Source organism: Tachysurus fulvidraco, chromosome 22 (assembly GCF_022655615.1).
Source record: "Tachysurus fulvidraco isolate hzauxx_2018 chromosome 22, HZAU_PFXX_2.0, whole genome shotgun sequence".
In the NCBI taxonomy this organism is placed as follows: domain Eukaryota; kingdom Metazoa; phylum Chordata; class Actinopteri; order Siluriformes; family Bagridae; genus Tachysurus; species Tachysurus fulvidraco.
Window position 1 is genome coordinate 9,301,756 of NC_062539.1, and position 23,830 is coordinate 9,325,585.

Below are 23,830 nucleotides of genomic sequence, written 5' to 3' on the forward strand. Positions count from 1 at the left end.
AGCTTGGGTATTGTTAGACTCGCCATTCTTCACATTAGTGAATTAATACATAAAACCGCAAAGACTTCTTCGTGTTCCTGAATGGAGTAGGGGATAGCAATTTAATTTGGATGGATTTTCAGGTGTGCTCTTTTGTTGCAGGTGAGAAACTAGTCTACAAATATAACCATAGTAACTGTGTAGCCATACCCTAGCAACCATGTAGTCCACCTTACGAACCATATTGCAATATAAAGAAGCCATATCTCAGTTACACAACATAGAACACTCAACACAATGAGGGGAACTGATGTCACGTGTAGCCCCGCCCCCAAAATAAGTGAAATCAAAAATTTAACAACATGGACGTGACATATCAAAACACTCAGCACAATGAGGGGAACTTGCCACATGCAAGCACATTCACATTTTCTAGTTATTATTATTATTCTTCCGGATACTTTTTCGGCGTGTAATTTGTCCCGCAGCTTTTGTCCTAGACCCATAAATGAGGTGTCAAATCGACCGGCTTGTTGAGGAGAGGTGTGCTATGACTTTAAGCGATCTGACCAACGATGTTTGCACAGCGGACGAAAAAGCGGCCAAAAAAGTCCCATAGAAATGAATGGGAAATTCCTAAAATTCCTTTAAGTTCTCACACACGCAGCGTGTGCAGAGGTCAGGCACGCCTTCTCTCTCTATGTTCTCCTAGTCCATGTAGATGTAAAGGCGGCTCTCGAAACATGTAACTATCAACTACACACTATCAATCCAATGATTCCAAAAGTATTGGCCCCCTGGTGACGGCACTCGACACCCCAAAATAAGCGAAATCATAAATTTTGCACAACATGGACGTGTCATATATCAAAACACTAAGCCCGATTAGGGGAAGTGCCACGTGCAAACACCATTCACATTTTCTTCAGGAAATGTACCGTTATTATTATTATTATTATTATTATTATTATTATTATTATTATTACTACAGAAACAAGCTTATTAGAAGACATGGCCTCAAACATAACTGGATCTAACTTAGGCCTGCCTACAACCTCAGAACTTCAGACACCTACAATAAATCAAGACTCTACTTTTGCATAAATGACATAGGGATCAGAAACAGTATCAGAATTCTTTCCCTAGGAAAGAATACAACAGAATTAACATGACAAATAATAAAAAAAATCATCACTATGATTATGACTAATAAATACAGCTATGACATGATGTCATATACATATACATATATGTAACTATGATGTTAATGAAAGAAAGAAACTTTTTTTGGCTTTATTTTATGTCAGTCATGAACTATTGCCTCAGTATTGTCTCAGATTAATTAAATCATGCAAATAATTGCAGTTGATAAAAAGCAGATGATTTAATTATTATTTTATGTCATATTGAACATTATGATGGAAAACCTGGCTCCTGAGATTGACCATGTCTTTTTTCCATTTTAGAGCCCCCTCCTACTACAGTCAGCACATTAGTTGGCAGCAGTACAAAGACTGAAGACTTGGTTGAAGACACAGCCACCACCATAACTCAGTCAAGCTCAGATCTGCCTACAACCTCAGAACATCAGATTACTCAACCACTCACTCCTTATTTCACATCTTCCATCAATCCAGAGAACACATATCAGACTTCATATCAGACACCTAAATCAAGCACTAGCACCACCGTAAGCAAAGGTACCACCAGACTCTACTTTTGCATAAATTACATGCTGATTATAAACAAGTTCAGAATTCTTTCCCTAGGAAAGAATGAAACATAACTAACATGATAAATGACATAATACCTATCAGAATGACTATGGCAACTAATTAAAGCTGACATATAATTATTATGCTGATGAATTGAAAAAGGAACAGAGGAAAAATGAAAGAAAGAAAGAAAGAAAGAAAGAAAGAAAGAAAGAAAGAAAGAAAGAAAGAAAGAAAGAAAGAGAAAGAAATGCAATTATTTTGGTTGGCATTATTTTATAACCCAGTCATGAACCATAGCCTCAGTATTTTCCCAGATGAATTAAAATCATGCAAATTATTAGACTTGCAATTGGGAGATAATTTAATTATTATTACTTCATGTCCTATTGAACATTATGATGGAAAACCTGGCTCCTGAGATTGACCACGTCTTTCTTTCCATTTTAGAGCCCCCTCCTACTACAGTCAGCCCACTAGTTGGCAGCAGTGCAAAGAATGAAGACTTGGTTGAAGACACAGCTACCACCATAACTCAGTCAAGCTCAGATCTGCCTACAACCTCGGAACATCAGATTATTCCATCACTCACTCCTGGTTTCACATCTTCCATCAATCCAGAGAACACATATCAGACTTCATATCAGACACCCACATCAAGCACCAGCTCCATCAGAAGGAAAGGTATGATCAGACCCTTCTTTTGCATAAATTACACGTTGATCATAAACAAGTTCAGAATTCTTTCCCTAAGAAAGAATAAAACATAACTAACATGAGAAAGAAAGAAAGAAAGAAAGAAAGAAAGAAAGAAAGAAAGAAAGAAAGAAAGAAAGAAAGAAAGAAAATGCAATTATTTTTGGTTGACATTATTTTATAAGCCAGTAATGAACCATAGCCTCTGTATTTTCTCAGATGAATGAAATCATGCAAATAATTAGAGTTGGAAGTGGGAGATGAATTAATTATTATTATTTTATGTTATATTGAACATTATGATAGAAAAACTGGCTTCTGAGATTCTCTTTTTCATTTTAGAGCCCCCTCCTACTACAGTCAGCACATTAGTTGGCAGCAGTACAAAGACTGAAGACTTGGTTGAAGACACAGCCACCACCATAACTCAGTCAAGCTCAGATCTGCCTACAACCTCAGAACATCAGATTACTCAATCACTCACTCCCAATTTAGAGAACACATATCAGACACCTACATCAAGCACCAACTCTATCAGAAGGAAAGGTACTATCAGGCTCTACTTTTGCATAAATGACATGTTGATCATAAACAAGTTCAGAATTCTTTCCCTAGGAAAGAATGAAACATAAATCAAGCATCGCGTTAGTTCTGGCAGGCCACATCGTCAAGCGTGCATCAGCTGTTAATCAGCTGTCCACGACGTGCACCAATCTGGTTACGACATCCGTATTACCCGACCATTTAAATTCACATTCATAGAGCCGTTCAGTTCTTCGCTGGTGCCGTGATCTAAACTCCCTCCTCCAACCCCGACTCCACCACGCCGGAACCCGTGTTCGCTGTACCAGTTGTCTTAAATCTCCACATACTTTTTTCTCTCTGTCTCCCTCTCTCTCTAATTATTTTATTATCTATCTATCCATTCATTTATTACTTTCCAAAAACATGTGTGAGCTTAACAATACTATGCATGCTAGTGGTTCTGTTAGGGGGGCGGGGGGGTTCTATTCTATTTTCTAGTCGCTGCTCTCCCCGCTCTGTCCATGCATGCGCATGGACGGGCACGTGGATTCTTGCCCAGAACAGAAGCATACCGCCAACACTAACTGTATGCATATCATCTGAATCCCTTGTGACAAAGTGGTCCTGACAGAACTAACATGATGAATGAAATAATAAAAATCACTATGATTATGACTAATAACTACAGCTATGACATGTAACTATGATGTTAAAGAAAGAAAGAAAGAAAGAAAGAAAGAAAGAAAGAAAGAAAGAAAGAAAGAAAGAAAGAAAGAAGTGGAATAATTACAAAAAATTTTATAAACCAGTCATGAACCACAGCCTCAGTATTTACTCAGATGAATGATATGATGCAAATAATTACAGAGTTGCAAGTGGGAGACAATTTAATTATTATTTTATATTATATTGAACATTATGATGGATAAATTGGCTCCTGAAGTTGAACACTTCTTTTTTTCCATTTTAGAGCCCCCTCCTACTACAGTCAGCCCATTACCTGGCAGCAGTGCAAAGACTGAAGACTTGGTTGAAGACACAGCCACCACCATAACTCAGTCAAGCTCAGATCTGCCTACAACCTCAGAACATCAGATTACTCAATCACTCACTCCTGATTTCACATCTTTCATCAATCTTGAGAACACATATCAGACTTCATATCAGAAACTCACATCAAGCACCAGCACCACTCTAAGCAAAGGTACCAGCAGACTCTACTTTTGCATAAATTACATTGTGATCAGAAACAGTTTCAGAATTCTTTCCCTAGAAAAGAATTAAACATAACTAACATGACAAATGACATAATAACTATCACTATGACTTTAACTAATATTTAAAGCTTACATATAACTATGATGCTGATGAATGTAAAAAAGAAAGAAAGAAAGAAATGCAATTATTTTTGGTTTGCATAATTTTATAACCCAGTTATGAACCATAGCCTCAGTATTTTCCCAGATAAATTAAACCCATTAAAATTATTACACAATTGCAATTGGGAGACAATTTAATTGTTATTACTTTATGTCATATTGAACATTATGATGAAAAACCTGGCTCCTGAGATTGACCACGCCTTTTTTTCCATTTTAGAGCCCCCTCCTACTACAGTCAGCCCACTAGATGGCAGCAGTACAAAGACTGAAGACTTGGTTGAAGACACAGCTACCACCATAACTCAGTCAAGCTCAGATCTGCCTACAACCTCAGAACATCAGATTATTCAGTCACTCACTCCTGATTTCACATCTTCCATCAATCCAGAGAACACACATCAGACTTCATATCAGACACCCACATCAAGCACCAGCTCCATCAGAAGGAAAGGTATGATCAGACTCTACCTTTGCATAAATTACATGTTGATCATAAACAAGTTCAGAATTCTTTCCCTAAGAAAGAATAAAACATAACTAACATGAGAAAGAAAGAAAGAAAATGCAATTATTTTTTGTTGACATTATTTTATAAGCCAGTCATGAACCATAGCCTCAGTATTTTCTCAGATGAATTAAATCATGCAAATAATTACAGATTTGGAAGTGGGAGATTATTTAATTATTATTGTTTTATGTCATATTGAACATTATGATAGAAAAACTGGCTCCTGAGATTCTCTTTCATTTTAGAGACCCCTCCTACTACAGTCAGCCCACTAGTTGACAGTACAAAGAATGAAGACTTGGTTGAAGACACAGCTACCACCATAACTCAGTCAAGCTCGGATCTGCCTTCAACCTCAGAACATCAGATTACTCAATCACTCACTCCTGATTTCACATCTTCTCTCAATCCAGAGAACACATATCAGACTTCATATCAGACACCCACATCAAGCACCAGCTCCATCAGAAGGAAAGGTATGATCAGACCCTACTTTTGCATAAATTACATGTTGATCATAAACAAGTTCAGAATTCTTTCCCTAAGAATGAATAAAACATAACTAACATGAGAAAGAAAGAAAGAAAGAAAGAAAGAAAGAAAGAAAGAAAGAAAGAAAGAAAGAAAGAAAGAAAATGCAATTATTTTTGGTTGACATTATTTTATAAGCCAGTCATGATCCATAGCCTCAGTATTTTCTCAGATGAATTAAGTCATGCAAATAATTACAGAGTTGCAAGTGGGAGATAATTTAATTATTATTACTTCATGTCCCATTTAACATTATGATGGAAAACCTAGCTCCTGACATTGACCACATCTTTTTTCCATTTTAGAGCCCCTTCCTACTACAGTCAGCCCACTAGTTGGCAGCAGTGCAAAAACTGAAGACTTGGTTGAAGACACAGCCACCACCATAACTCAGTCAAGCTCAGATCTGCCTACAACCTCAGAACATCAGATTACTCAATCACTCACTCCTGGTTTCACATCTTCTCTCAATCCAGAGAACACATATCAGACTTCATATCAGACACTTAAATCAAGCACTAGCACCACCGTAAGCAAAGGTACCAGCAGACTCTACTTTTGCATAAATGACATGGTGATCAGAAACAGTTTCAGAATTCTTTCCCTAGAAAAGAATTAAACATAACATGACAAATGACATAATAACTATCACTATGACTTTGACCAATATTTAAAGCTGACATATAACTATGATGCTGATGGATTGTAAGAAAGAAAGAAAGAAAGAAAGAAAGAAAGAAATTCAATTATTTTGGTTGGCATTATTTTATAACCCAGTCATGAACCATAGCCTCAGTATTTTCCTAGATAAATTAAACTCATGAAAATTATTACAGAATTGCAATTGGGAGACAATTTAATTATTATTACTTTGTCATATTGAACATTATGATGGAAAACCTGGCTCCTGAGATTGACCACATCTTTCTTTCCATTTTAGAGACCCCTCCTACTACAGTCAGCCCACTAGTTGGCAGCAGCACAAAGACTGAAGTCTTGGTTGAAGACACAGCTACCACCATAACTCAGTCAAGCTTGGATCTGCCTACAACCTCAGAACATCAGATTATTCCATCACTCACTTCTGATTTCACATCTTCCATCAATCCGGAGAACATGTTTCAGACTTCATATCAGACACCTAAATCAAGCACTAGCACCACTCTAAGCAAAGGTACCACCAGACTCTACTTTTGCATAATTTACATGCTGATCATAAACAAGTTCAGAATTCTTTCCCTAGGAAAGAATGAAACATAACTAACATGATAAATGACATAATAACTATCACAATGACTATGATAACTAATTAAAGCTATGACATATAATTATTATGCTGATGAATTGAAAAAGGAACAGAGGAAAAAGGAAAGAAAGAAAGAAATATAGAAAGAAAGAATGAAAGAAAGAAAGAAATGCAATTATTTTGGTTGGCATTATTTTATAACCCAGTCATGAACCATAGCCTCAGTATTTTCCCAGATAAATTAAAATCATGCAAATTATTAGACTTGCAATTGGGAGATAATTTAATTATTATTGCTTCATGTCCTATTGAACATTATGATGGAAAACCTGGCTCCTGAGATTGACCACGTCTTTTTTCCATTTTAGAGCCCCCTCCTACTACAGTCAGCCCACTAGTTGGCAGCAGTGCAAAGACTGAAGACTTGGTTGAAGACACAGCTACCACCATAACTCAGTCAAGCTCAGATCTGCCTACAACCTCAGAACAGCAGATTACTCAATCACTCACTCCTGGTTTCACATCTTCCATCAATCCAGAGAACACATATCAGACTTCATATCAGACACCCACATCAAGCACCAGCTCCATCAGAAGGAAAGGTATGATCAGACTTTTGCATAAATTACATGTTGATCATAAACAAGTTCAGAATTCTTTCCCTAAGAAAGAATAAAACATAACTAACATGAGAAGGAAAGAAAGAAAGAAAGAAAGAAAGAAAGAAAGAAAGAAAGAAAGAAAGAAAGAAAGAAAGAAAGAAAGAAATGCAATTATTTTTGGTTGGCATTATTTTATAACAAAGTCATGAACCATAGCCTCAGTATTTTCCCAGATAAATTAAACTCATGCAAATTATTACAAACTTGCAATTGGGAGATAATTTAATTAATATTACTTTATGTCATATTGAACATTATAATGGAAAACCTGGCTCCTGAGATTGACCATGTCTTTTTTCCATTTTAGAGCCCCCTCCTACTACAGTCAGCCCACTAGATGGCAGCAGTACAAAGACTGAAGACTTGGTTGAAGACACAGCCACCACCATAACTCAGTCAAGCTCAGATCTGCCTACAACCTCAGAACATCAGATTACTCAATCACTCACTCCTGATTTCACATCTTCCATCAATCTAGAGAACACACATCAGACTTCATATCAGACACCTAAATCAAGCACTAGCACCACTCTAAGCAAAGGTACCACCAGACTCTACTTTTGCATAAATTACATGCTGATCATAAACAAGTTCAGAATTCTTTCCCTAGGAAAGAATGAAACATAACTAACATGATAAATGACATAATAACTATCAAAATGACTATGATAACTAATTAAAGCTATGACATAATTATTATGCTGATGAATTGAAAAAGGAACAGAGGAAAAAGGACAGACAGAAAGAATGAAAGAAAGAATGAATGAAAGAAAGAAAGAAAGAAATGCAATTATTTTTGGTTGGCATAATTTTATAATCCAGTCATGAACCATAGCTTCAGTATTTTCCCAGATAAATTAAAATCATGCAAATTATTAGACTTGCAATTGGAAGATAATTTAATTATTATTACTTCATGTCCTATTGAACATTATGATGGAAAACCTGGCTCCTGAGATTGACCACGTCTTTTTTCCATTTTAGAGCCCCCTCCTACTACAGTCAGCCCACTAGTTGGCAGCAGTGCAAAGACTGAAGACTTGGTTGAAGACACAGCTACCACCATAACTCAGTCAAGCTCAGATCTGCCTACAACCTCGGAACATCAGATTATTCCATCACTCACTCCTGGTTTCACATCTTCCATCAATCCAGAGAACACATATCAGACTTCATATCAGACACCCACATCAAGCACCAGCTCCATCAGAAGGAAAGGTATGATCAGACTTTTGCATAAATTACATGTTGATCATAAACAAGTTCAGAATTCTTTCCCTAAGAAAGAATAAAACATAACTAACATGAGAAAGAAAGAAAGAAAGAAAGAAAGAAAGAAAGAAAGAAAGAAAGAAAGAAAGAAAGAAAGAAAGAAAGAAAAAGAAAATGCAATTATTTTTGGTTGACATTATTTTATAAGCCAGTCATGAACCATAGCCTCAGTATTTTCACAGATGAATTAAATCATGCAAATAATTACAGAGTTGGAAGTGGGAGATTATTTAATTACTATTGTTTTATGTCATATTGAACATTATGATAGAAAAACTGGCTTCTGAGATTCTCTTTTTCATTTTAGAGACCCCCCCTACTACAGTCAGCACATTAGTTGGCAGCAGTACAAAGACTGAAGACTTGGTTGAAGACACAGCCACCACCATAACTCAGTCAAGCTCGGATCTGCCTACAACCTCAGAACATCAGATTACTCAATCACTCACTCCCAATTTAGAGAACACATATCAGACACCTACATCAAGCACCAACTCTATAAGAAGGAAAGGTACTATCAGGCTCTACTTTTGCATAAATGACATGTTGATCATAAACAAGTTCAGAATTCTTTCCCTAGGAAAGAATAAAACATAACTAACATGATAAATGAAATAATAAAAATCACTATGATTATGACTAATAACTACAGCTATGACATGTAACTATGATGTTAAAGAAAGAAAGAAAGAAAGAAAGAAAGAAAGAAAGAAAGAAAGAAAGAAAGAAAGAAAGAAAGAAAGAAAGAAAAAAGAAAGTGTCGTAACTCAGAGCTAAGTCGACACATCGCAGGGTGATCTCCACACTTAGACTTTTACTAAAGGTTACTAAAGACTGTTTTAGTTAGACTTAAATGTTAACTCTATAATTACTACAAAAATACTGAGAAAACTCCTCAGACCTGGATGAGAATGAGCAAACTTCTTTATTGTGGTCAATCAGCCAACAAATTATAAGAGAAATTGCCAGATTAAAAGTAACAAAGTTGCCAAATTAAAAGTAACAAAGTTGCCAAATTAAAAGTAACAAATGAAAACCCCCAAAAAGAGCATGTCATGCAAAATCAATCAAGAAAAACAAGAACTCTCGTGATGTCCTTGCAAAGATAAAAACACCCACCTTGACCCGCGGACACGCGCCCGCGCATGCGCCCCCACACACCCACGCGGATACACACCTTCGCCCGCAAGCCCCAGATATTTTCTCAATATATACCCTGGCGCTCCTAGGAGCCCAGGTGCCATATCACCTTATTTACCGGAATCACCTCCTATGTTTTCTAAACACACTGATCTAATTTCCCCTTATTTCCCATTACCTTTCACCCATATGCCCATTTATGGATTTTCCTCCCCTTATTCTTTCACCCATATGCCCATTTATGGATTTTCCTTACCTTATTTTTCATGACCTCAGACTCAACACCCGGGCCTTCTTCAGTCTGCACAACAAGTTTATGAGCACCACATGCCCATTTATGGATTTTCCTCCCCTTAGTTCTCAGGGCCTAGGTCTGTGAACCAATGTCTTTTTCATTCTACATAACAAGTTATCGCTATGAGCTAAGGTCTGAGAACCATGGTCTTCTTCCTTTTCCATAACAATTTATGAGCTAAGATCTGGGAACCATGGTCTTTTCCATTCTACATAACAAGTTTGCAGTTATTACAAATGTGCTCAGACTGACTAGGCCTGACAGCCCCGAATCTGGTTACTTTTACTAAGTTTATGATTACAATAAACATCTTTGGCCTACAACATCGCCTACATATGTCTTATGACAGCAATTGTAATATTTTGCAAGGCCTAATACTTTACTTTGGTTATAGTATTGTAAGGAATAATATTTTAATTATTTCTACTAAGATTTTTTACAACAAAAGAAAGAACAAAGTGGAATAATTACAAAACATTTTATAAACCAGTCATGAACCATAGCCTCAGTATTTACTCAGATGAATGAAATGATGCAAATAATTACAGAGTTGCAAGTGGGAGACAATTTAATTATTATTTTATGTTATATTGAACATTATGAAGGATAAATTGGCTCCTGAAATTGAACACTTCTTTTTTCCATTTTAGAGCCCCCTCCTACTACAGTCAGCCCATTACCTGGCAGCAGTGCAAAGACTGAAGACTTGGTTGAAGACACAGCCACCACCATAACTCAGTCAAGCTCTGATCTGCCTACAACCTCAGAACATCAGATTACTCAATCACTCACTCCTGATATTACATCTTCCGTCAATCTTGAGAACACATATCAGACTTCATATCAGACACTCACATCAAGCACTAGCACCACCGTAAGCAAAGGTACCAGCAGACTCTACTTTGGCGTAAATTACATTGTGATCAGAAACGGTTTCAGAATTCTTTCCCTTGAAAAGAATAAAACATAACTAACTTGACAAATGACATAATAACCATCACTATGACTTAAAGCTATGACATAACTATGATGCTGATGAATTGTAAAAAGAAAGAAAGAAAGGAAGAACGAAAGAAATGCATTTATTTGTGGCTGGCATTATTTCTTAAGCCAGTCATGAATTTGTTCGTAACCATAGGCTCAGTATTGTCTAAGATTAATAAAATCATGCAAATAATTACAGAGTTGCAAGTGGGAGATAATTTAATTATTATTATTTTATGTCATATTGAACATTACATTGGAAAAACTGGCTCCTGAGATTCTTTTTTCCATTTTAGAGCCCCCTCCTACTACAGTCAGCACATTAGTTGGCAGCAGCACAAAGACTGAAGTCTTGGTTGAAGACACAGCCACCACCATAACTCAGTCAAGCTCAGATCTGCCTACAACCTCAGAACATCAGATTACTCAATCACTCACTCCTGATTTCACATCTTCCATCAATCTAGAGAACACATATCAGACTTCATATCAGACACCTAAATCAAGCACTAGCACCACCGTAAGCAAAGGTACCACCAGACTCAACTTTTGCATAAATTACATGCTGATCATAAACAAGTTCAGAATTCTTTCCCTAGGAAAGAATGAAACATAACTAACATGATAAATGACATAATAACTATCACAGTGACTATGATAACTAATTAAAGCTATGACAAATAATTATTATGCTGATGAACTGAAAAAAGAACAGAGGAAAAAGGAAAGAAAGAAGGAAAGAAAGAATGAAAGAAAGAAATGCAATTATTTTTGGTTGGCATTATTTTATAACCCAGTCATGAACCATAGCCTCAGTATTTTCCCAGATAAATTAAACTCATGCAAATTATTACAGACTTGCAATTGGGAGATAATTTAATAAATATTACTTTGTAATATTAAACATTATGATGGAAAACCTGGCTCCTGAGATTGACCATGTCATTTTTCCATTTTAGAGCCCCCTCCTACTACAGTCAGCCCACTAGATGGCAGCAGTACAAAGACTGAAGACTTGGTTGAAGACACAGCTACCACCATAACTCAGTCAAGCTCAGATCTGCCTACAACCTCAGAACATCAGATTACTCAATCACTCACTCCTGATTTCACATCTTCCATCAATCCAGAGAACACATATCAGACTTCATATCAGACACTCACATCAAGCACCAGCTCCATCAGAAGGAAAGGTATGATCAGACACTACTTTTGCATAAATTACATGTTGATCAAAAACAAGTTCAGAATTCTTTCCCTAATATATAATAAAACATAACTAACATGAGAGAGAAAGAAAGAAAGAAAGAAAGAAAGAAAGAAAGAAAGAAAGAAAGAAAGAAAGAAAGAAAGAAAGAAAGAGGAAAAAAAAGCAATTGTTTTTGGTTGGCATTATTTTAAAGTTAGTCATGAACCATAGCCTCAGTATTTTCTCAGATGAATTAAATCATGCAAATAATTACAGAGTTGCAAGTGGGAGATAATTTAATTATTATTATTTTATGTCATATTGAACATTATGATGGAAAAACTGGCTCCTGAGATTCTCTTTTTCATTTTAGAGACCCCTCCTACTACAGTCAGCCCACTAGTTGGCAGCAGTACAAAGACTGAAGACTTGGTTGAAGACACAGCCACCACCATAACTCAGTCAAGCTCGCATCTGCCTACAACCTCAGAAGATCAGATTACTCAATCACTCACTCCTGATATTACATCTTCTATCAATCTTGAGAACACACATCAGACTTCATATCAGACAAGTAAATCAAGCACCAGCTCCCTCAGACGGAAAGGTATGATCAGACCCTACTTTTGCATAAATTACATGTTGATCATGAACATGTTCAGAATTCTTTCCCTAAGAAATAATAAAACATAACTAACATGAGAAAGAAAGAAAGAAAGAAAGAAAGAAAGAAAGAAAGAAAGAAAGAAAGAAAGAAAGAAAGAAAGAAAAGCAATTATTTTTGGTTGGCATTATTTTAAAGTCAGTCATGAACCATAGCCTCAGTATTTTCTCAGATAAATTAAACTCATGCAAATAATTATAGAGTTGCAAGTGGGAGATGAATTAATTATTATTTTATGTCAAATTGAACATTATGATGGAAAACCTGGCTTCTGAGATTGACCACATCTTTTTTTTTTTTTTCATTTTAGAGACCCCTCCTACTACAGTCAGCCCACTAGTTGGCAGCAGTGCAAAGACTGAAGTCTTGGTTGAAGACACAGCTACCACCATAACTCAGTCAAGCTCAGATCTGCCTACAACCTCAGAACATCAGATTACTCAATCACTCACTCCTGATTTCACATCTTCCATCAATCCAGAGAACACATATCAGACTTCATATCAGACACCCACATCAAGCACCAGCTCCATCAGAAGGAAAGGTATTATCAGACTATACTTTTGCATAAATGACATTGAATTCATAAGCAGGTGTCGTAACTCAAAGCCGCCTCCAAGTCGACACATCGCAGGGTGATCTCCACACTTAGACTTTTGGTTAATGAAGACTGTTTTAGTTAGACTTAACTGATAACTTTATAATTACTACGAACAAAACACTGAGAAAACTCCTCAGACTTGGATGAAAATGAGCAAACTTCTTTATTGTGGTCAATCAGCCAACAATCTTCTAAGAGAAATTGCCAAGTTGAAAGTAACAAATGAAAACCCCAAAAAGAGCATGTCATGCAAAAATCAATCAAAAACAAAAACTCTTGCAACGTTCTTGCAAAAGTAAAAAACACCCCCCCACACACACACACAGCACACACACACACACGCATGCGTGGCTGCCTCCTTCATCTGGCCAGACGAATTTAACACACACACCTCCACCCCCGAGCCCCAGATATCTTCTCAATATATACCCTGCTCTCCTAGCCTCCTCTCTGGTTCCCAGTATTTCTTGGAGTCCCACGGTGCCATATCACTTTATTTACCGGCATCACCTCCTATGTTTTCTAAATACACTGACCTAATTTCCCCTTATTTCCCATCACCTTTTTCCCATATGCCCATTTATGGATTTTCCTCCACTTAGTTCTCAGGACCTAGGTCTGTGAACCAATGTCTTTTTCATTCTACATAACAAGTTATAGTTATGAGCTAAGGTCAGGGAACCATGGTCTTCTTCATTCTGCATAACAATTTATGAGCTAAGGTCTGGGAACCATGGTCTTCTTCATTCTATATAACAATTTATGAGCTAAGGTCTGGGAACCAAGGTCTTCTTCATTCTACATAACAATTATGTATTTGTTATTACAAATGGGCTCAAAAGAGCCTTACTTCCTGGTCAAAGTGGAGGATTAATCCTTTTTTTACAGCTACAATGAGCAAGTTTCCTCATTTCATTTCTTGCTATTATATATGATTTCTACTGGTTATATAATTGATTGATTATATGTTAGCTTTATGAGTTTGAATTATGATGAAAGTTCTTGATTATATTGGTTATATTGTATTACTGTTTTTGCTAAGCCCTTGCTGTTATAATGTTGCTTTGTATTTTGATTTTCACTTCCTCACACATTGTTGATCAGAGAGCTCAGACTGACTAGGCCTGACAGCCCCGAATCTAGTTACTTTTACTAAGTTTATGATTACAATAAACATCTTTGGCCTACAACATTGCCTTCATATGTCCTATGACAGCAATTGTAATATTTTTCAAGGCCTAATACTTTATTTTGGTTATAGTATTGTAAGGAATAATACTTTAATTATTTCTACTAAGATTTCTCACAACACAGGTTTATAATTATTTTCCTAGGGAACAATAAAACATAATTTTTCGTGACACATCACATAGTAACTAACACTCATGACCTGCTAAATGTAGATATGATGCTGATGAATTAAAGAAGAAAATATTAGGAAGGAACAAGCTGTTAAAAATGCGGTTCTTTTATCAGAAAACATTTTTCATGATTTTTTTATTATTATTATTTGTCAAGGAAGCAGGGATAAAAATGGACCCAAATGCAGGATAGCTTAACGAAAACAGGGTTTAATAACTTAAAAAACATGAAACATAGACACAGACTAGCGACAGGACTACAACAAAAGACAACAGAACAAAACAAAGGATTCCGTGCTGCACAAGGCAATGAGGCTTAACTAAATACTCATAATAATTATCAGACACATGAGGGACAGGTGAGCAGAGGCGGAGAGGAAGAGACAAGGGCGGGGCAGACACGTGAACACAGAACGTAAACAAAAAGCACATGGGCAAAGTCCGGGCTGAGTCCTGGCAGTAACCCCCCCATCCGTCCTCACAGTCCCTGACAGGGTCCAAAAGGGGGGAGCAAGGCACACGGCACGGCAGGTGGGGAGAGCAAGACACCTGGTGAGGCAGGTGGGGGGTGCAAGGCACACGGCAGCGTAGCCAGATATTGCCGAGCGACGTCCACAGCCGAGCAGGAGGGCCGAGCGACGTCCACAGACGAGCAGGAGGGCCGAGCGACGTCCACAGCTGAGCAGGAGGGCCGAGCGAAGTCCACAGCTGAGCAGGAGGGCCAAGCAATGTCCACAGCCCAGCAGGAGGGCCGAGCGACATCCACAGCCCAGCAGGAGGGCCAAGCAACATCCACAGCCCAGCAGGAGGGCCGAGCGACATCCACAGCCCAGCAGGAGGGCCAAGCGACATCCACAGCCTCATCAATGTCAGCCTCTCCTCGGGGTATCACTCACAGTCTAACGGGCAGACGGAACATCTAAACCAGGAACTCATCCGCTTCCTCCGCTCGTACTGCCTGAGCAATCAGACTGAATGGAGCAGATACCTAATGTGGGCGGAGTATGCACAAAACTCCCTCATCACATCCGCCACCGGCCTAACTCCCTTTCAGCACGTTCTTGGCTTTCAGCCTCCATTGTTCCCGTGGTCCGGCACGCCCTCCAACCTGCTGGCGTCGACGATTGGTTTCGCCGGAGCAAAGAGACGTGGAGCGTGGCACATCGCCAATTGCAGAGGGCCATCCTGAGACAGAAAATCCAGGCCGACAAGCACCGCTGGGCTCATTCTGAATACCAACCCGGTCAGTGGGTCTGGCACTCTACCAGCGAAATCCGTCTCCGCTTGCCAGCCGAAAACTTAGCCCCAGGTACGTGGGGCTGTTTAGGATTGTCAGATAGATCAACCCGGTCTCTTACCGCCTCGTGCTGCCTCCAACCTACCACATCTCACCCACCTTTCATGCTTCACTGCTGAAGCCTACTGATAGGCTGGGAGGAGACCCAGAGGGTCCTGTTGATCCGCCGGACCCGCCACCACTTCTGATTGACGGTGAAGAGGCATACCAAGACCTACTGGACTCCAGATGCCGCGGAGGTAACCTGGAATATCTGGTCGACAGGGAGGGATACGGTCCGGAGGAACACTCGTGGGTGAAGGTGGCGGACATCCTGGACCCGTCTCTCACAGCCGACTTCCACCAGCGACATCCTGACAAGCTGGCTCCCCGTTCTCGAGGAAGACCCTGGCGTTGCACGCGCCCTCGCGTTGGGAGCCGCTCACAAGGGGGGGCCCTGTCACAGTCAGTGCACTTACCGCACCTCCCGAACACCAACACAGAGAAGCGTCTCCAGAATACTAAGCTCTTCCGGACTACACTTCCCAGAATCCATCACTGACACTGATTGCACCACCACCTGTTCCTCATCAGCCACTACCTACAAAGGCTGAACTTGAACTTGACGCCAGTGAGAAGTCTCGATCTGTTTCGTCGATCATTCTGAGCGTTTCTTGTGTATTTCCTAGTTCCGGTTTTGATTCTGTTTCTGTATTCTACTTTTCTGATTGTTTGCTGCCTGCCCTGACCTTCTGCCTGTCTTACCGTTTCCGATTTCTGCCTGCTCTACGTCATTGTGTTTGCCTGCCGTGCCCCTGCCTGTTTGATTACGAGATTGCTATTAAAAAAGCTGCAAATGGATCATCAGCCTTACGATTCCTCATTACAATTATTATTATTATTATTATTATTATTATTATTATTATTATTATTATTATTATTATTATTATTTCTTACAGAAACAAGCTTGTTTGAAGACACGGCCCTCACCATAACTGGATCTAACTTAAGCCTGTCTACAACCACAGAACAACAGATTAATCAATCACTCACTAAAGGTACCACCAGACTCTACTTTTACATAAATGACATAGTGATCAGAAACAGTTTCAGAATTCTTTCCCTAGGAAAGAATACAACAGAATTAACATGACCAATGATAAAAAAAAAAAAAAATCACTATGATTATGACTAATAAATACAGCTATGACATGTAACTATGATGTTAATGAAAGAACGAAAGAAAGAAAGAAAGAGGCAATTATTTTTGGTTGGCATTATTTTATAAACCAGTCATGAACCATAGCCTCAGTATTTTCTCAGATGAATAAAATCATGCAAATAATTACAGCGTTGCAAGAAGAAGATAATTTAATTGTTATTTAATGTTATATTGAACATGGAAAACTGGCTTCTGAGATTGACCACATGTTTTTCCATTTAAGAGCCCCCTCCTACTACAGTCAGTCCACTCGTTGGCAGCAGTACAAAGACTGAAGACTTGGTTGAAGACACAGCCACCACCATAACTCAGTCAAGCTCAGATCTGCCTGCAACCTCAGAACATCAGATTACACAATCACTTACTCCTGATTTTACATCTCCCATCAATCCAGAGAACACACATCAGACTTCATATCAGACACCTAAATCAAGCACTAGCACCACTCTAAGCAAAGGTACCAGCAGATTCTACTTTTGCATAAATGACATGCTGATCAGAAAGAGTTTCAGAATTCTTTCCCTAGGAAAGAATAAAACATAACTAGATTTGTAAAGTTCGTCGCGACAAACTTTGAAGTTGGCTTTGACGGTGCAAGTATTCGCAAAGGCCGGTGCATTTTGGAGGCGAGTGGACAGAAAGATTGTGAAAGCTACTGGACCGCTAGGGTGCCAATACTTTTGGAGGTGAGCGCACATGAGCATGTGACGTGACCATAATACCTGTGGGGCAGTTCCCCTCATTGTGCTGAGTGTTTTGATATGTCACATGTCCATGTTGTGCAAATTTTTAATTTTCACGTGACGTGCCCAGAATACCTGTGGGGCAGTTCCCCTCAATGTGCTGAGTGTTTTGATTTGTCACATGTCCATGTTGTGCAAATGTTTTATTTTCACGTGACGTCACGTGATGTCACATAAAGTCACCTGACGTGACCAGAATACCCGTGGGGCAGTTTCCCTCATTGTGCTGAGCGTTTTGATATGTCATATGTCCATGTTGTGCAAATGTTTAATTTTCATGTGACTTAACGTGACGTGACCAGAATACCCGTGGGGCAGTTCCCCTCAATGTGTGGAGTGTTTTGATATGTCACATGTCCATGTTGTGCAAATTTTCGATTTCGCTTGTTTTGGGGGCGGGGCTACACGTGATGTCACGTGATCAGAATATCCGGTGGGGTGCAAATACTTTTGGTAAAAAGTGGCTACTGAGGGTTTGGACATTTCATGTCAATACTGCAGTCATTATGGGATTCTACTTATTATACTGCATAGAACAGTACATGCAATTCTTAATGTTGGATGTATTGTGTGTGTGAAAGCTTATCGGAATTCCCTTTTCGGACTTTTCGGAATTCCCTATTCAAGTCTATGGGATGTTCGATCGTCAATTACGGGAAAACCGAAAATTCCGTCGGAACTCCGGAATAAAAATTTCGTCCGGAGTAAGGTCCTAAAGAACCTGTCCGAGTTCGGTGTAAATCGCTAGAAAACTTGCCGAGTTATAAACCTCAAAAGTTTATAATGGAAGTCTATGGGAAAAAAGGCCACTTTGAGCTTCCGTACCGGGAATGCCAGAATTCCGATCGCTTAGAAAAATAGAAGCAACAAACTTCAGACCAGGGTCTACGACATATCCGAATTTGGTGCATGTGGCTCGAAAGCCCTAGTCCGCATTTTTGTAAAAAAAAAATGTGCCTAATAATAATAATAATAATAATAATAATAATAATAATAAGCTTATAACGGAAATCAGAATGTTGGCTTCTACAAAGCCTCAGAACATCAGATTACTCAATCACTCACTCCTGATTTCACGTCTTCCATCAATCTAGAGAACACGTCAGACTTCATATAAGACACCCAAATTAAGCACCAGTTCCACCAGAAGGAAAGGTATGATCAGACTCTAATTTTAACAGGTTTATAATTTTTTTCCTAGGAAACAATAAAACATAATTTACGTGGCAAAGCACATAATAACTAACACTCATGATCTGCTAAATGTGTACATAATGTTCATGAATTCAAAAAGAAAATAGTTAGAATGAAAACAGGTGTTAAAATGCTGTTCTTTTATCTTTTTTTCATGATATTATTATTATTATTATTATTTCTAACAAAAACAAGTTTTTTTGAAGTCACATCCACTACCATAACTCAATCTAACTCAGATCTACAACCTCAGAACCTCAGATTACTCTTCTGAATTTGAATGTGTACCTAATTGTAGCCTTGGTATCTTTTTAGATGTTAAAATTGTAAGATCATGTTTGTTTCTGTTTTTATTGCATCATGTGAAATTGGCTTCTAATATTGAACACTTCACTTTACCATTACAGAAACTCCTGGTAATTATTTCAGCCCATTACATGGCAGCAGCACACAAACCCAAGAGCCCCATTTATATTCAAAAGGTAAAAAAGATACTTAGTAGTAATGGGTACAAAAAAAATTGTTGATTTGTACCAACTTTTCTCAGCAACTTTTAAATTAAAGGGCTAAAAGTACCTAAGTAACTATCCTAATTAGTCTATTCCTAGACAAGAAAATGGCAAGTCACATAATAAATCTCATAATTCATATTTCTTATCAGTGCTTAAAAAGTATTCTAGCAAATAATGCAGTTTTGATGGCCCTCACTATGACAAGGTCCAAAGCTAGGACAGACAACTAGTCCTGAAGAAAAAAGGGTTGGCCTTAAGAAGAATTAGAAATGGAGGATAAAAGGGCATGTGACTGCATGCAGTATGGATAAGATAAGAGAGTATCCAGCACACAGAGTTCTTGGGTTAGGCTGTAAAGACATCCTGCACCATGCTGGGCATCTCTGGAACTGGAAAAAGAAAGCTATTAAGGCCTCCATGGAGGCTGCTGTGACGTCTCTTGCAGGGTTTCCTTCTTGGTTCCTTTTTTAATTTTTTTATGGCTGACACTATGGGACACCCATACCAATGCCCAAACACTGAAAGATGTCTGGACCAGAGCAGAGAAAGTGCATCACCAAACCAGTAGCTGAGCAACACTAGTCTTGCAGGGCCTGACACCCAGTAGTGGGGTCCAGGTCCATGTTATAGAACCTGATAAAAGTTTGCGATAAGGACCAATAATAAGGATATGAAGGGGAACACCCCTGGCTAGAGCACTCAATGAGGCATAACACCTAAAGGGTTGATAGCCTCCACTTCCCACTGTGCAAGACCCTGCTTGGAGACTGGACTGCCTATATTGCAGCCCCAAAAGCAGACAAAATGAGAAGAGTACTTACGCCACATGCTTGAGCAATGGGCATAAGTGTTGAGAGCCCTAACTGGGCACAGCAGTTACAGTCTCTCCTGCTCCATGGACTCATGGAGCAGAGGGCAGAAAGCATGCAGAATGAAAGCATGCAAATGGCCATCATGGGCACATTTGGAATGTACTGTATTTGTAACCCTGATGTGCAGGATAGCCAGCAGATCTCCTATGCTTCTCATAGAGCCCAAGGCTAAGAGTAAAGTCATTTTCAGGGTCAGAAACCTCTCAATGGCTGATGACAATGGCTCAAATGCCCCTTTTCCACGAGGCAGTTCGAGTGCTGGTTCGGAGCCAGAGCCTAATTTAGAACCAGTTCTTTCTGTTTCGACTGCCAAAGCACCGGCTCCGAACCAGGAAAAGTGGTTCTTAAGTAGCACCAAAACTTTGCTGGTCTAGACTTAAGAACCGCTTGCGTCAGGAGCTGGGGACGGGGCTACTGTTAGCGCATTTGATAATGTACCTTAAGTATACTAATGTTTAATACACTTTTACTTTACCACGATATGATACATTATCAGCACACATGATAGTAGGTAGCTACATGCTAAGGCTAAATGTTTTTCTGTGTTAACGATAAAATAACGTTATGTACTTTATCGATTACAACCTCCGTTTATACAGATTACACAGAGCCGCACGTACACGTTTTATTCACCGTGTTTGGATGCCAATGTAGGTTCGCAAAGCCATGAGCATTAACAGTAAAGCAACATCCGCCATTGTTGTTGTGTTTGTGTTTGCCGCTGCTGCGCTAATGTTGCTGGGACACGTGACACGTATACAGTGACGTCACACTCGGCGCTGTGATGGCTCTCTAGCCGGTGGAAAGGCAAACCGGTTCTTAGAAGGTTCGCCAGTGAAACCAAGTTTGAACCAGCACTAGCGCTAGCTCTGAACCAGCACCCGGTTCTTTCCGGTGGAAAAGAGGCAAAAGTGGACCACTGAGAAGTCCCAGGAGGGGAGATGCGGTCTAAAGGAAGGTCTCAGCCACCTGGCACCACAGAGAAAGCAAGAGACCAGAGGGTGCCTCCCCAAGGGGGCTCCAAGAACAGGTAAATGGTTTGCAGTAATGGCTGCCACTTAAATATTCAGTGTAGAAGGCGATAGGCCCTCAGAGAGGTGTGACTGCAGGAACTCCAGCACTGTACCCAAAGGGCATTGAACAGGATCCTGATCATGCTGATTGCACCAGAGGTAAAAGCACCTTCATATCAGGTCATACAATCTCCTGAAAGAGGGAGCTCTAGTATTCAAAACAACCTTGCTTAAGAAACCAGTATCTAGTTCCCCTCAAGGACCAGACCCAGAAGTTCCAAATCTTTGGGACCCAAGGCAAGACGTGGTCTTGTCAACATAAGAAAAGCACAAAATTTTGACATATAACCCTCATGACCCTGAAAAGGCCTCTTCGGGGGTGAAAACCCCTGCTCCTGAGGGCTCATGTGCCGCAGACCCAGTGCCCACTCTTGCCAGTACTGCAGTGCCAGTACCCTAAATTACCAACCCAATGAAGTCACTGTACAGTCTGGCTATACACTACTGGTATACTGTATCAATACTGTCAATTCATACCTAACTTCACTAAATTTATCTGATTCTCTCATACAAAAGGATCTAACCCACAAACTTTTTTACTTACAGAGATGAGAAGATTTGTAACTAATCTGCAGCTGTGTTTACACTCTGAAACTGATGAAGAGGTCATTCTAGAGAGCCTGCAAAATGTGAGTCAAATGATTTAAACAAATAATGCAAATGTAACAAAGACACTTATCTCAAAATTAATTGTACAGTTTCCATGATCTATCCTATGTACATATGCAAAAGTGAATATAAAGGATCAAAAAGTGATTTTGCTTTTATTTCAGTTTGTTGCTAAAATACAGGAGAAGTTAAGAAAGGAACTGTGTAAAGACTGCACACTGAGGATATTACAAATCCAACCAAAATGACCGACTCCTGGTTGCAACATCATAAAACCTAGGGGTGTCATGCAATAACATTGTGTATTTGTAGTGCTCAAAATTGTTGTAAATGATTTTGTATTTTTGTTTGTTTTCTACATAAGAAGGATATTTTATAATGTAAACACTTTCACCATGTCATGGGAACACTGTAAAACAATGGAAAAGTGGAAGAAATTATATAACTTTATTCATTTGTTTATTCAGGGTGAGGTTAAGTGCTCCTTCAGGTGTGTGTTTTGTTATGTATTAATCATAAGCAAGTGGAAAGTCTGTCTGCAAAGGTACCTGCTTTTTTGCATGCTTGCTGCATGCTCGACTATGCTTTGTGTTCTTTGATATTGTAAAAGTTGCGTTTGTCTTCATTAAGTCGAGGCAAGTTTGCAGCTTGCATGAATGCATGAAGGTTCCACTTAGTGATCTGGCCGCTGAGTTCTGAATATTCCAGAAAAGTTCATACAATATGTAAATGGCTTTTGGGCTGTGGAATGCACCTGACACCTGAAACTGGCAGGTTGTTACTGTTTTTAAAAAAGCTACAGCTTTATTTTGTCTCAAGCTGCCCTGAAGAAATACTGGTGACTTTTAATACTTTTACATTACACATTTTCTACAATAAATATCATAAAGGTGAACTAGTGCCAGTGTCCTTATTTGCATCCATATTTCCCATCTTTTCCTAGCCTGGGGCATAAAACAAATAAAAAATTATACAAAAGTTAAAACAGACAAAAGTTTATCACTCCACAATACCCAGAAAAAGAAGCAATGATTGATCTGTGCAAAACATTATAAGAAATATATAAAGAGATAAAGCAATACTTCATGCAAAAGGGGATTGTTTCCTTCGTGTCCACAAAAGGCTGGGTGGCATGAATCATTCTCCAGTACAGTGTGCATTTTATTTATCAGGTAAATACTAACGTTGTATGAAAAAAATCAACACACCAGATCAATTTTAGGAAAAGTTAATAAGTTGCTCATAAAAAGTTGTTTCAATGGGTCTACAACTGTTTATGAGCAACTCCTTAAGTTTCCATAAGATAGATCTGGTGTGTAGAAAGTGGCTTAAAACTGTGAGAGTCAGTGAGCTGTAACTGTAACCTTGTGTGTAGAAATTGTTTTCTATTAAATAATACAGTATCTGTTTTATGGACAAAAGTTTGTGTATTATGCATTTCTGCATAATAGTGGTCAATGTGTATATGTAAGAAAACAATAGATATTTATTGGTGCAATATGATATAGTGCAGTATAAAATATAACCAACTATTATTTTTTTATTTTTTTAGCTGTATCATAAATATTTAGGCCAATGC

At 38.7% G+C, this 23,830-nt stretch overlaps 1 protein-coding gene across 1 annotated transcript; it reads left to right on the top strand.

The window, feature by feature from the left end:
• Window positions 1-1,288: 1,288 nt before the first annotated feature.
• LOC113640636 (mucin-3A-like) lies at window positions 1,289-23,574 on the top strand. The gene is made up of 20 exons (XM_047806036.1): window positions 1,289-1,304; window positions 1,446-1,679; window positions 2,145-2,378; window positions 2,733-2,936; window positions 3,886-4,119; window positions 4,515-4,748; window positions 5,051-5,281; window positions 5,642-5,875; window positions 6,277-6,510; window positions 6,951-7,184; window positions 7,552-7,785; window positions 8,229-8,462; window positions 11,895-12,128; window positions 12,498-12,731; window positions 13,099-13,332; window positions 16,986-17,084; window positions 17,472-17,705; window positions 19,593-19,667; window positions 22,189-22,271; window positions 22,416-23,574. The coding sequence occupies exons 1-20, from the start codon at window positions 1,289-1,291 to the stop codon at window positions 22,497-22,499; spliced, it is 3,834 nt and encodes a 1,277-aa protein (XP_047661992.1). The 3' UTR covers window positions 22,500-23,574.
• Window positions 23,575-23,830: the final 256 nt, after the last annotated feature.

Excerpts from the sequence above, each read along its gene's own strand:
- LOC113640636 (XM_047806036.1), top strand. Across the intron at positions 6,511-6,950 it reads TAGCACCACTCTAAGCAAAG|AGCCCCCTCCTACTACAGTC; the intron begins GTACCACCAGAC and ends TTTCCATTTTAG. Across the intron at positions 17,706-19,592 it reads TAGCACCACTCTAAGCAAAG|AAACTCCTGGTAATTATTTC; the intron begins GTACCAGCAGAT and ends TTACCATTACAG.